Source organism: Chaetodon trifascialis, chromosome 22 (assembly GCF_039877785.1).
Source record: "Chaetodon trifascialis isolate fChaTrf1 chromosome 22, fChaTrf1.hap1, whole genome shotgun sequence".
Taxonomy (NCBI): Eukaryota; Metazoa; Chordata; class Actinopteri; order Chaetodontiformes; family Chaetodontidae; genus Chaetodon; species Chaetodon trifascialis.
In genome coordinates, this window is record NC_092077.1 from 6,875,692 (window position 1) to 6,890,000 (window position 14,309).

General features: G+C 43.5%; 2 protein-coding genes across 2 annotated transcripts in view; one reads left to right on the forward strand and one right to left on the reverse strand.

Moving 5' to 3' along the window:
* Nucleotides 1-1,639: 1,639 nt before the first annotated feature.
* On the reverse strand, nucleotides 1,640-5,899 carry phyh (phytanoyl-CoA 2-hydroxylase). Its single transcript, XM_070992515.1, has 9 exons — nucleotides 5,713-5,899; nucleotides 4,769-4,824; nucleotides 4,327-4,437; nucleotides 3,968-4,136; nucleotides 3,718-3,799; nucleotides 3,241-3,422; nucleotides 3,008-3,157; nucleotides 2,722-2,856; nucleotides 1,640-2,457 (listed from the first exon to the last, which is right to left on the reverse strand). The coding sequence occupies exons 1-9, from the start codon at nucleotides 5,776-5,778 to the stop codon at nucleotides 2,404-2,406; spliced, it is 1,005 nt and encodes a 334-aa protein (XP_070848616.1). The 5' UTR covers nucleotides 5,779-5,899; the 3' UTR covers nucleotides 1,640-2,403.
* A 1,231-nt stretch (nucleotides 5,900-7,130) lies between these two features.
* cdk17 (cyclin dependent kinase 17) overlaps nucleotides 7,131-14,309 on the forward strand; it is a 32,617-nt gene continuing 25,438 nt past the window's right edge. The window contains exon 1 of the mRNA XM_070991740.1: nucleotides 7,131-7,455. The gene's annotated coding sequence lies outside the window, so the exon portion shown is untranslated. The remainder of the gene's footprint in view (nucleotides 7,456-14,309) is intronic.

A 14,309-nucleotide genomic window follows, 5' to 3' on the forward strand; every position in this document is an offset into this window, starting at 1 on the left:
GGATGGAGTTTGTACAGTCTTCCACGTTAGCTGTTCACAGAGACATGTCCTGTTTATGTGTACTTTCTTTGTTGACCAAAGTTCACTAAGCTTGAAGTTTATTATGGGAGGTAAATGGGTCATTTTGCAGTTTGAAGACTGCTTGACAAAGTTTAAAGCTGAAATCAACCATAAGTCCCCTCAAAAGAAGATATACTGTATAGGTAGAATATTATAGGTATTGTTAATGTGTAGCTTTTGCAAAATAATTCCACTTAATAACAATATTATAACAGAATTTAACAGAACCCTTTTTTTTACCTTTTATAAAATGCTCTATTGTGCATTGTTTCTTTTCTATATTGAATGATGTAATTCCCTTGCAGGCAGAGTGTGTGCAGGCGGCAACATCCTGAAACTGTACTGGACCCCTTCATTATCCTTCCAGGTATGAATACGCTCTGGGCTCAGCATACTTTATTGCACTAACCTGTGGTTAATGCAACATTGTGCTGCAGGCTATTGAACTGCATATGAGGAGTGTCGCCTGAATTGGGAGATGCGAAGTTCAGAGGTTGCTCTGGATTTTTCCTTTGACTGTGCCTGATGTTGTGAAATCTGAAATGTGTGTCAGTTTCCTGCAAAGGAAACTGGGCAGAGACGACTGGCCGCTTTGACATGACAACAGATCTACAGTCTGGGGAACGTTCAGCAGTCAGTGAACTGTTGCAGTCAGACCTGTGTGTGAGAAACTTCTCTGTGTGCTCCTTTGTGTGAATTTGCATGTGTGTGCACGTACTGTACAAATGTGTGTTCATACATCTTTCGAAGGAGCATGCCGCCTGTGGGTGGATATATGGAAATATAGCTGAATCTGCTTTTGCTAAGCTGTAGGGTTCATATGTTTGTGTCAGCTTTTAAGTGTGTCCCTCTGTGCATTTGTGTTTATGTGCACAAGTGTGTGTGTGTGTGTGTGCGTGTGAGGCAGTTTACCACCTCCTGTGATGCTGACTGTGACAAAGCCTCTGCATCTCGCCTCTCTTGCATGTGAATGAATTTCCTGCATTTCTGGATTAAACTAAGATCTGAGAGCTTCCTTCTGGGTTTGAACAAAGCCGCCGCTTGAGTACACCCACACACACACACACTCTCTTAGCTGTGCTGGATCAGGTGGGGTTTTTTTGGTGGTGGTGGTGGTGGTGGTGGGGGGGGGGGGGGGGGGGTCTACAGTAGGGAGCCAGGAAATAACTGGACCTCCATCTGAAAACAGCCAAATCTTCTGAGACCAACATGTGACCTTTGAAATGTCATTAAGTCTTGAGCAACTTCCTCTGATGCACCTAGAACTGCGTGGAACATGTGTGGAGGGCAGATACTGAGAATGATTAACCTTCTCATAATCCCTTATACTTAGGGGTTTTTCTGCCTGGTTACATAATTTTCACCCCTAATGAAGCACAACACATTTCCACCTACCTCAGTGTCATTACATGATGCCGCCAGACTTCACACAGTGTCATTATGGTCAAAGCAAACAAGAATTTTTCTGATAAATCAATCGATAAATACGTATTAAATCACGATCGACAAACTACTTTATGTTGATTTAACATAATCAGCAGATTACTTATGAATTGGATTACTGCATGTCACTATGCTGTCAGAATTTCAAGATTTTATTACATTAGTTGCTCTTACTTATGCTGTAGACTTTATCATTTACAATCTTATTACAAAACTATTATTTACTAGTTACAATTATACAAGTCTCATTATTACAGGAGTCGTTTTCTATCATTAGTGTTGTTAAAACATTTCCCACATCACATCAAGATTCTAGAAAACAAACATCCATTAACTCATCAGCATCATCACGTTGATACCTTTACATAAGGCAGTGTAAGATCAAGGCCTCTGTTAGTGTTAATTAACAAGAGCTACAGTCATCACTGATTATGCACACATTCCTCACACAAAGCTTTCAACGCTCTCTTTCGCTCCCTTCACCTTCTCTCTCCCTCTCGACCTCGCTCCACCTCTCTCACGCATAATAAGTCTTTCTTTTCTGAATCAATGCGCCAACCGATCTTTTCAGGATGTATTCACGCTGCTGTGCTGTAAAATGCTGTAAGGCAAGCGGCATGAGGTGTTTTCTGTTGTGCGGATTTCATTTCCAAAATGTTACAATGAGGACAAACTCTGAGGCAAAATAAAAATTACACTCCTCCATCATGAAGGGAAATTAGGGACTGTATATGAACGTCTTAATGATGGCTTTACAGAGCAGTCAAAGAAAGCCTCGAACACTTTCTGCGCCAGTGTGAACATGCCCTGTTGCTTCTTATCCAATCACCATCAATCTTCTCTTATTCCAGCACCGTGATTAGTCACCCTGTAATTTTATGCAGCACTCCTGTGGTGTCTTTACAGTGAAATCCTCTTTCCTTGCACCAGGCGGCCTCGGAAAGCCCACGTATCCTGTTTGGGGGAGCACAGTTAAAGGGTCACTTCAACAAAACAAATCAGAGGCTTTCATTGCACAAAGCTTTAAAGTGTATGCCTGCAAGCCGAAAATCAATAACATACACACTGCCATTCATTCTCATATATCTGCTCTCATGCTCTGTCTGACTGCACTGTGTGTGTGCAAACAAAAATTTCACACTTTCATCCTTTTGCATATTACATCATGTTGTCAAATGCAATGGTCCTAAAAACAGGAATGTCATGTGAATGTCTGACCTTGAGGGTCAATTTGTCGCCCATAGCGTATTTCCTGGCCGCGATCTCCATCACCTCTTTCTCAATGTTCTCCTGTGTGGTTCCCTTCACGTCGATGTAATAGCAGTCAGCGCTGGCATAGTGGCAGGAGATGGCCTGGAAACACACACACACACACACACACACACACACACACACACACACACACACACACACACACGTTCACATCTTTAAATTGATAATATAATTCACCGCGTGTGTTTGCATCACGTCTATTACTATGATTTCCCAGATGGATTATGGGTACCTTGCGGAAGCCCTGCGTCTGATTCATGCCAGAGCCGTGGATCAGCAGTGGATGGAAGAAGACGGTGTCGCCCTTCTCCATCTCCAGGTGCACCCTGGGGTGGTGCGGGTTGTAGCCACGCACTCCATGGTACATCTTGTTTACGCCACCCTGAGGACCCACAAGACAGTGTGTATATGTGAGTATACTTCCGCGCAGTTGCAATCGTGCCTCCTGTGTGTTTGTGTTTATACCTCCCACTCGGGGTAGTCGTGCTCAAGCAGGGTGCCGGTGTGTGTTCCCGGCAGGACGACCAGGCAGCCGTTCTGCCGGTTCACCTTCTCCATCGCCGTCCAGGCGCAGACGATCCTGTCTGCTGGGCGGAACGGGAAGTAGTGCAGATCCTGATGCATCGGGTGACGAGACGTCTTCTTACCTGAGACAAAGGGAGAGACATCTCATGACACCTGTTGCTCAGAATAGCATGAAAGCGGCAGCAAGACAACAAAACAGGCACCTGTTCATTAAGCGCTGCTCCACAGAGGAACTAGTGGCCAAAGACTGCACAGGTTACCTTTAAGTGAGGATGATTGGTTATTGATGATTGATTTGAAAAGAAAGATGAATCCTTTAATACAACAGCTGCTGAGGTCGTCCAAGTGTTTCCAGATGAAAACCAAACCTACGAACGTTAACCAGCTGCTTGTAAATATTATTTAATTTCTCCGTACCTGCATCAGGAGGTTTGTTGATCAGCATCGTGTGCATGGCCATGATGTTGGGTCCAGTGAAACACTCCACATACTTGAGAATCTGACATAGAAAAACATAGACGAATTTTTGTCCAACAGTGTCCAGGTTTAAATGATATCAAGCAAAGCTGCTTTTCAGAATAAAACAATAGTTTGTTCATAAAAAAAAAAGTTTAAAGCCAACAGATTAAAACAAGGACCTGTTTTGAGCTGCTCGTGTGTGTTTTACCTGTGGTAAGGCGCAGTACCGGAACAGTTCAGGATCCTCCTGGAAGTCCTGGAGTTTGGAGACCGCTTTTTGATCCGGAACGAATTCTGACTTAATGATCGCTAAGTCCCTCATCACTACCAGACCAGGAACCTTCACTTCCTGTCGACAGATCCGCTCAAACTCCTCCCTGTAGAACACACATAGATCATATTCAGATCCATAAAAAAACAAACTGAAAGTCATTTTGGTACAAATATTCAATACCATTGTCTTTAGAGGCATTTATGTTTACTGAGTTTGCTGCTGTGGTGTCTTTATGCTGAGACGCTCCGATAAAATTTTTTTTTTTTTGTCTTTGCAGGGTTTCCGATGCTCACCTGAACCTGTTGATGTCCTCTTCAGACACCAGATTCTTGATGACGACGAAGCCATTTTCCTCATAGGAGAGTCGCTGCTCTGGGGTCAGCAGGTCGGTATCAAGAGTGTATCTACCAAAAAAAAAAGACCACACACAACATCACCACATGTCAGTGCTTTAATATTTAGTTGGAATGCCACAAAACTAGCTTAAAAATAAGCCTGGGTTTAGTTGTCTCCTGAATAAATGACACTGAATGCACCCCCAGCTATTACAGTGGAGTAGAAAAGTGGGACATATGAGGGGGCCTAAGGGATCGCTGGAGAACTGTGTCAAAGGTGAGGGCTAAATATGGATTGTGTAATTGTACATATAAACCTTCAGCCTGAGGGATCTGTTGAGGCTGCCAAATGCTGAGCTGGAATTACAATGTTAGCTTAAAATGAAGATGGTGTCCTTACCTCAGTCTGTGTGGGTGACCGGAAGCGAAGGTATGAGCAGATGTTGGTGCAGCTCTCTGAAGACGGTCAGTCAAGGAGGAGACTAAGAAAGCAGTGACAATGTCTCAGCAACAGACGCTGAGCAGGTTGTATCGCTTCACAAATCTGAGCAGTGTCAAAGCCTTAATATCCCAGTTTTGGGATGTCTTGGAGAGGTCGTTCAGACAGAGGTTTCACAGTTTAGATCAAGTCGAAAGCACCAAACATTTCACACCTTTGAGTTTGCAGAAAAATAATAAAAACCTCAGCACATCATGACCTATTTTCCTATTTCCAGCTGTTGAAAAAGCCCATAATGAAAATCACCATTATCAGTGGCCTACTGCCTAATTATGTCAATATCTTACTCCTTTATAAACATATTGGCATTAAACCACCTCTCATGTGGCTGGGTCACGCTCTCACATCTTTCGCAGCTGTTTACGGAAAAGCCCTTAGGACAACAAACACCAGCTTTCTGCGATATGGTGAGCGAGTATATCCGCTCAGTAGGTATAGACAGAAATACTGTTTGGAACATACCTGCATAACATTCACGCAAATATTCAAATAGATTTAGCAAGCTTTTGTTACTAAAACTCTAAAATTGTTCGACTTTAACCCTTCAACGAGTTACCGTGCAAGTTATACAACTGCTTCAGTAGCAATAGCGGCGGCTTTCAAAGCAACGGTGCGACTGTGCCGACTATAAAGAACCAAATTCATCCACGTTATTAAGGCATTCATAAGCAATAATAACGTTAGAATAAACCTCTATATCCTCGCTTTCCCGAAGGCCTATCGTCCACAGCGGGACCCCGGCCTAGCCCAACGAAGCTGTCCGCCAATAGATGCGCAGCCGTCGGCTAGCGGATCCGCCTGTGCCGCTCTGTGGAGCTTCACAACAACGCAGAATTAAAGGATACGATAGCAGCGGGCGATCGATCAAGATGATTGATCAGCAGTCTGAGTCTTTCCGCGGCCCGAGACATTTCCCAGTCAGGCTGTGTGTCGTTGTGAACCTGCACACTGCGTGTCTGACGGGAGTGAAGGGCAGTGATGAACACACTCACACACACACACACACACACACACACACACACACACACACACACACACACACACACACACACACACACACACACACTGTCAGTACAGTGTGAGCAGCTCCTCATAAAGATCTGTACAAGCTGATCACTCTGAGGAAAAACATAAAGCATGTTTCCAGACAGGACATGTCATTCTGTTATGAGGAAATATCTGATAATAGGGTTTCAAGTTATACTGGAGAGATATCGCAACCGTATGAGACAGGAACAATATTTTTGATAATTCAAGTGATATCAATAATCATCTTTGTTTAAATTTACTTGTAACACTGCTTCTGTTTATACCCTGTATTACCGATGTTCATCAATAGGATAAAATGAATTATAGTCACTGCAGGTTTTATCCAGCAGGTGGCGCCACATGACCAAGAATTAAACTTTGTTCTCGTTCACGGTTGATTGTCCAATCCCAAAGCCACATTTTTCTGTTTCTGCTTGTCTCACAGATGCGGTTAATGATATCAAAATTCATCCTTTGAAAATGAGATATTTACAACTTTCTGATGACGCAATCACCTCTTCCACTTAACATTAACTCAGTCTACACACAGTCTAAGGTTCATGTTGGAATGTTGCTATAAAAATTAACAGCAACTAAACCATTGTGTAATAATTTCGAGGATTGTTTCAGAGCAAATCATTTTTATCATTTATATTCTGGCAAAAGTGAACTATGTGATGTGAGATGGTAGGCATTTTTGAACCTTTAACAAAGACGAACAATTATTTTTGTAATATCATAAATATTATTAACTTTGTTAATTGTCTTTTAAGCATATACCTGTGCATTTGAAACTTAACTACAGTTTTGCGGTGTTAAACCGCTGAAAAGCCACAGTGTTACAATGTTATAAGCGAATGACTTAGAAGAAAGAGCGGAGAGGAAAGCTATTCAAATAAAGATACCATTGTTTCGTTTATCTGCATTTCCTACCGCTCCTCTGAGCTTCGTCAATTAACGACAATTTTCTAGCATTAGAGCGGAAATAAGTTGACTTTCCTCTTCAGTTGGACATCTCATATGATTACTGTGTTAAACCACGACCGTAAGAGTATGTGTATACATCTGCCTCTCTTGGCTATCTGTATATTGTAGAATGAAATTTGTTATTTTTATCACTTTTAATTGACACACTTTTGGCGCTTTTATTTTGAAAGTTGTGCCAAAAAATGACAAATGTTCGTTCCGAATGTTTTATTTTGAAATATTACAGGAAATCACCATATGGTTCACCGTGTGGTACTTGATGGCACCTAGCTTGCACCCCTCCCGTCTCCTGTGTCGACAGCAGATCCTCCTCCAGCCTCTTTAAACTGCTTTCACCGCCACACAAACGACATTTTTGGGCTTCGGTCTCTAGCCCTCCGTCCTCACTCCCCTCATATCTTTCTGTGTGTTTCGGGAATTATTTCTTCTCTATCTGAGTGTTTGGAACCGAAACCGAACACAGACGGAGCCGTGTTTCAGGCTACTTCAGTGGGCGGATAAAGCGGAGGAGGGCATCCGGGCCTGGCTGCTCCGGAGGGTCGGCTCGAAACGACGGAAATCATCATTTTCAGGTAAATCTGTTCAAATGTCAATTCTTGACAACAAACAGTCTGTCCGATATTGGACTCTGTGACGTTACGTTTCGTCCGGGCGCTTAGGACGAAGATTGAACAGTGGTGTGTGGAAATGACAACACAGAGGAAACGGCAGCTGAAGAATAATTCAGCCAGACTTCAGCTTTATTTCATATTTTATAGCTGCCTTCCGTTTTAACATTTACAACACTGACTGCTATGTTCGCACATATTTTAAGCAAAAATATCGTATTTCGTGATTCTGGTCTGTTAATTAAACGTATGTATCGGCAGCCAGGCCCCCCCTCCAGCGACAGGAACCCTATTGTAAATGTTGGAAGGAAATTACAGAAGAAACAAACAAACTGCAGGAATGACAAAATGCCATACGGACAGCGTTTACATTGAAGTTAACGCGGAGGATCATTCCTACATTTTAGTGTGATTCAGGCCAATCAATTAACTTCAGTCCCTGACAAATCTCCGGAATTACCACAAACCTACTGAAAAATCAACATGTAGCAGCTCAAGACGTTAAAGTGTGTCTCTGCAACCACAGACTCACGTTGCCAACACCAGACTATACACTAGCCTGCTTATTCACATGTGTTTTATAAGTCCATTGACTTTCCTGTCACATTTAAAGTAGCACAGTTATTCTTTTTTACGCTGACAATGTTCCACTTTCAGATACAAGCATCTGCTTATATTAAAAACACGTGATTTTTGCAGCCAGTAAATCCAACGCAACTTGAACGCACCATCCAGTTGCCACCCTGGAAGCAGTGAGATATTAGGTTAAATAGTAAAACTAGATTTAACAAAGGCAATGAAAAAAAATGATTAACTGGCATTTAAACTCCCCCAAACGTCAAAATGTTTCATTTTATCAGATTAAAAGTCAAATGTTGAAATTGTTCCTGGTGCGTGCAGTGCATCTGTCACTCTTGATAATACGATAGCATCATATCATCACTCTGTGAATCAACAGCAGATAACAACCGATTATATTGACCACCTAAAATCATCAGTTTCTGCAGTCAAGTATCTGTGATGCTTTTAGGCTCTTGTCCACTTCCTGTTTGACCTGGATTTACTTCCACCATCCTACATCTGGAACAACTGGCCACTCGTGTGTGTGTGTGTGTGTGTGTGTGTGTGTGTGTGTGTGTGTGTGTGTGTGTGTGTGTGTGTGTGTGTGCGCGCGTGCGTGCGCGTGCGTGTGTGCGTGCGTGTGTGTGTGTGTGTGTATTGACCCACATTCAGATCTAGGCTGTTGGCTGTGAGAGTGATACACCCCCAGAGGACGAAGTAATTACCCCGACAGCCCCCTCCCGATGTCTGTGGGCCATATAGCAGCGCTTGTATTGATCTGTCTCTGCATTATGTCGCATACAGCAGGAACACGAGACACTGTACTGTGAATACATGTACACACTCACATACACACACTTGTGCTCCCTCTCTGGCTTTTCCCCCTGGGGCCGACCGGTAAGAGCAGATATAGCAAATTGAGTTGTCTCATGGCAGAGTTAAGTTTTGAAATGTGTTGAGTTTCGGTTTGAGAAATGGAAATGCCATGTGACTGGACTGTAGTGAGTATCAGTGATTGGTTCGAAGCTTCCTGTCGGAGCAGAGGAGCGTGAGCAGAAGTTAGAGTGAAACAGAGCAGGTGGCTAACTTGTGTAAAGCTGGAGTGCCTGTCAGAATCAAGCGTGACTGTGGATGAAGCAGAACGTTTGAGGTCACATCGCTGAAAGATGATGGTTAGCATGCCTTAGCTAAAGCTATCCATTTTAAAGTATAATACGCATTCATCTGTATTATAAACTGGATCTGCACATAGGATGACACAAAATCATTATCTGTGGTGCAAAGCATGGTGATATCCCACCATGCTTTGCAGGAGAGCTGACTGCAGAACACTGTTGCTATTGACAACCAGGCAGCTTGCTATCTCTCTCGTTCTCTCTCTCTTTCCCGTTTATATAACTCCAACTTGTGCAATGTTTTATTGATCAGAGACGTAGGTGTGTATGTCTGTGTATGTATGTGCGTGTTTCTGTGTGTGTGTGTCTACATGTGCACCTCTCTTTGTGTTTGTCTGTTTTGCATGGTTTTCTTTGCATGTGCGCTCCCTCGTATTTCGATGTGTGTTTGTATTTGTCCAATCACTTTTTTCTGTGTACATGTGTGTGTTTGTATGCCCATGTGTGTACACACACAGTGGAGGACCTTTCTTAGCTCGGTGAGCTCTTCCTCCTCATCTCTTCTTTGTTGGTAAGAAATACTCAGTGTTCTGTTGGTGCATCATTTATTGTTTCACCTGCAGAAGTACAGAAAATATAAAAAGCAGTAGAATGTAGATAAATCTGAGAGGTGGACTTGCTAACAGCCTTTGGGGCTGATGGGAAATGTTACCCTGCCACTGCACTGCCACAGGGTGGGCATCATGTAGGTGAAGTAGTAATTATTGGGGTTTTTTTGGGTCTGGCTAATTGTATGGCTTCAGAGTGAGTACAATTAGTGTGGGTGGGGTGCAGCAAGAACACACACACACACACACACACACACACACACACACACACACACACACACACACACATACACACACACACACACACACACACACACACACACAGTGATGAGGAAAGTTATGTGAGCCATGCAAGGAATGTGGAGTGGTGTGAGTTCATTGTCTCTCTCTCTCTCTCTCTCTCTCTCTCTCTCTCTCTCTCCCCCCCCCCCCCCTCTCTCTCTCACACACACGCACTCACAGACACACACATATATTTTTTTTTTGTTCTAAAAAGTGACAAAATTAGGTCATGCTACATCAAACACATCCGTCAGCCTGCTGGCGTGTGTGTTTCATTTTACAGTACAACAAAGCCACTTTCTGATATTTGCCTGGGTGTGTGTGTGGAGTCATTTTCTACCAATGTGATTGGGTGTCAGAAGGGATGTTTTGTTTGGTTAACTGTGTGTGTCTGCTGTAATGATCAGGTTTGTCTCTATGTACACTGTGCGTACACACACACTATCATTATTTCTGTATGTTTTGGCATCATGCCCTGTACAATTGCCCCCAGGATAAACCATCGCATCACGCTTTGCCGTGTGTGTGTGCGTGCATGTGTGTGGAGGGTTGAGTCGGGTGACTCATAATCTGGAGATTAACCGGTGGCATTGTTAGAGCAGCAGCAGACAGGAATTACGCACACACACAGAGGTCACACATAAAAATAAACACACCTGCAGTTCATTCATGAAGTCACTTTCCCTCATGTGACGATGTGCACTCACTGTAAACTCAGGTGGTGTCGTTTGACAGCGAAGATGCTGAAATATTCATCATCATCTCACACACACACACACACACACACACACACACACACACACACACACACACACACACACACACACACACAAGCGACGGAATGAACACAGCGGTGGTGTTTCACTCTGTTTTCTCTTTATTGTCTCTGAACAGAGGTGGTAAAATGGGCCAAATGACATTAGGAGAAATTATATGCTAATGTTATGAAAGAACCGTAACACTTTGCTATATAAATTATTTTTTTCACTTCATACCATATTCAAAAGTAGCATTATATGCATGTATTCATTTACAGAATGACAAATTGCTGATGGTTAGTCATGTTTAAAAAAGTTGATGTGTGACTGACGCCCTGAATAATACTGTAATGACACCTATGCTCTTTAGCATCTTTAGCTTACTTACTTAATGCAGTAATAAGATGTGCTGAGAAGCTTAAGTGGTAGACTTGAGAATTATTATTCAATTATTATAGCCTGCTAAGTTAAGTTGCTCCGATTGTAAAATGTCTCTCATATCGTGTTGGAGCTCTAAAAACAATTCTAAGATGTCAAATGATAAGTGCAAATAAGTGGTCCAGTGTTTGTGCCAAGTCCAGTCAGCTGTAGTTGACACTCTGCTGTTCAGTACATCACATCCCACACAACTCTCACCATCTGCCTGTTTCTTCCAAGACAATTTCTGAATCATCTCGCCATCTCACGTAATCTTAACAATGAATTTTTTCTTTTACCTGCAGCTGAATTTGACTCATTTCACCGTCAGTTTATAGAAGATGTTGTCTGGCTCTTATTGGATTTGAACCTGTGAGCTCTGGGCTTTAGAGACAGACCTCGTTCCAGTCGCCCTCTCTTACCAGCGCTGCCTCGTCTTACTTTAAATTCCAGTCTCTGCCTAAAAGTGAGTTTCCTTTTTAATCTCAAGTAAGAATCTCTAATTATCCCTCTTTCTTCCCACCGGGTTAATCATTGCCTCACAGACAGGCGTTATCTGTAATCAGTGCCAGGAAAGTGCGTCGAAAGTTCACAGGAAACAGTCACCAAATGGGGACCACTCGCAAAGCCCAGAGAGAAGCATTAGTCTGGCCTTCTTGCTTCTTAATTTGGCCGTTTCTAATTAATTCACAAGTGCTGCGGTAATGGACAGAGGTTCCCAATACTCCCCTGAGGTTTTATATTTCTCAAGCTCCTCAGCATATTAGCACCAGTAAGCGTCTTCATCCATCATTATCTGAAAGGTTGGATCAATTCGAGGTCAGTATGGCTGGTAGGTGCGTTTGCACACGCACTAATAATCTGCTCTAGTCAGATTAACACAACACTCCTACATGAGCAGTGATAGCAGCCGTGGCTGAACAGGCTAAGGACCTGCAGAACTCCAACGTTATCAACAGAAAACGCGAGGATGAGGAGTTTAGAGTGCAATTCTACTGTGACTGACAGCAACACACGTGAGCACAAGGCGTCGAAGATAGAAACTAGATCCAACCAGTGAACAGTAAAACGGTCGTCCCTCAGGGATATGGCGGCGTTGCAGTGAGGCAAGAAATAGGAAATCTGTTCCACCGTGCATCTTGATCGTCAGCTGCAGGGGAAGAGAAAGAGGAGTCAGCTGGTCCAGATGTGATCAGTGGCGTCCAAAGAGCAGAGTACAAATACGTGAATTCACCAGTGAATTCAGACTTTTGCTCCCGGCTGCAAACACTCGAAAGTATTTCAAGAGATATTTTGGGAAGCGCACTTGTTCACTTTCTTTCCGTCTGTCTGTACAATCCGCTGGTTGCCAGGCAACCTCATGGTGATGAGAGGACTCCAGGAAGTCACTGCACCTGGCCAAGAAATAGTCTGGCACCCCTGTAAAACCACAATGTGTCGTTTTTACACTTAGGGGGTTTTTTGTTTGTAAGGATTTAACAGATGGGATATATATCGTGTTAGTCAGTGAGATTTAGAGTTATTTGGTGAAAGATTTCTGTTGTCCAGTGTTTCTTGTCTTTGAGCAAAGCTAAGCTAGCTGGCATATTTATTTTTCTCATTGATGGTGTCAAAAAATGATTTCATTTCTGTCTGGAAATAGAAAAATATGAACCGACACCCACCTGTAGACTTAAAGCTGCAGTAGGTAACTTGTGTAAAAGTAATTTCTAGTCATATTTGCTAAAACTGTCCCTATGCAGCAGTACTTGAAACATGTAATCTGTGAGAAAAAAAACGGCTCCACTGGTCCCACCTACTGCTTCTACTGCGATTTGCAAGAATCCACCGTGCCTGACACAAAACAACCAATCAGAGCCAGAGGAGCGTCTGAGGGAGTGTCTGACATCTGTCAATCACTACTCACACATGCTGCGAACCGCCCCCTCCCTCCGCTCATGCTGCCGGCTGCCGATCAAACAGCTCTGTGAGCGGTGTCAGGAGGCTAATGAAAGCTAAGGCGGAGCAACAGCCACCCACAAAGGAGAAACTGCCCATAACGCTGCTGCCAACAACAGCATATGTGGCTAAGACAACAAATAAATAAATAAATAAATGAAGCTAATATGGTGATTGTTACAGTAACACTCCGCAGCGCGTACGGTATGTTAGCGACTGTGATGTAGCGGCTGGGCAGAGTTAGCTTGTTTCCAATGCTAAGGCCAACGTTACTGGTTATCACGGCATCCGCACAGACACCGCAGGGAGGAGGGGCTTGGAGGCAGGCGTGAGTGCAGTGGAGAAGAAGGGGGAGTGACGTGAACTTGTGTTGGTTCAAATTTTCAGGCTAAGTCTCTCTTCTCGATCTTACCTACTGCAGCTTTAAAGATGTTGTGTATGATATATGAACATGCAACCCATGTTGGAAATGATCTGTTTACATGGACTCAAGCAGTCAGAAATGCCAGGTTTAATCAAGCTTTGTGCATAACAGCACCCGAAGGAGCCACAAATATATTCTTTGGCCAGCAAATGTCTGATGTAATGAATTCATGGGAAATGTTGCATCTTCGTCTCTGGCTGTGGGATGTCCCACATGGTTTGGCACAGACAGAGAAAGAGCACAGGCCACTGTTGGACGGTGTGAGCAGGACGCACATGCACAAACACGCACAAAATAGGGCACCTCAGGGCGTGAACACCTGTTCCCAAAGGCCTCGGGGTGAATGGATTTGGAGACTGTGTTCATGGGAGTGGTGGGGCGTGAGAAAGAGGATGCACGATGGAAAGCCATAAAACAGAGAGAGAGGTGATAACAGAGGGAGGAGGGAGGTTAAAGTCCTGTTCCTCCCTTGTGTAAGACGACCTGCCGTCCTTAGAAGTCTCGTCACATTTGTTTTTATGTTGTTGGGCGTGGCGACTGTAGCATTGAGTGCTGAGTGCATTTCAAAGCTGTGGTCGGTGTCTTCGCATGTGGATAATCACCTGCGTTCTACACTGTCACTGATACCACAGCTTGTACGTGTGTGTCATCTTCAGCTCGCTCTCCCATCACCCTGCCATCTCCAGCTGCGTGTTTGGATTCACCAACCAAACAT

What these genes read in the sequence shown, in the direction of transcription:
- phyh (XM_070992515.1), bottom strand. Translation starts at nt 5,778, where the DNA reads ATGTCTCGGGCCGCGGAAAGACTCAGACTGCTGATCAATCATCTTGAT. An exon ending in GAGGACATCAACAGGTTCAG is followed by an intron (nt 4,137 to 4,326) that starts GTGAGCATCGGA and finishes TGTGTTCTACAG; the next exon opens with GGAGGAGTTTGAGCGGATCT. An exon ending in GCGACAAATTGACCCTCAAG is followed by an intron (nt 2,458 to 2,721) that starts GTCAGACATTCA and finishes TCCCCCAAACAG; the next exon opens with GATACGTGGGCTTTCCGAGG.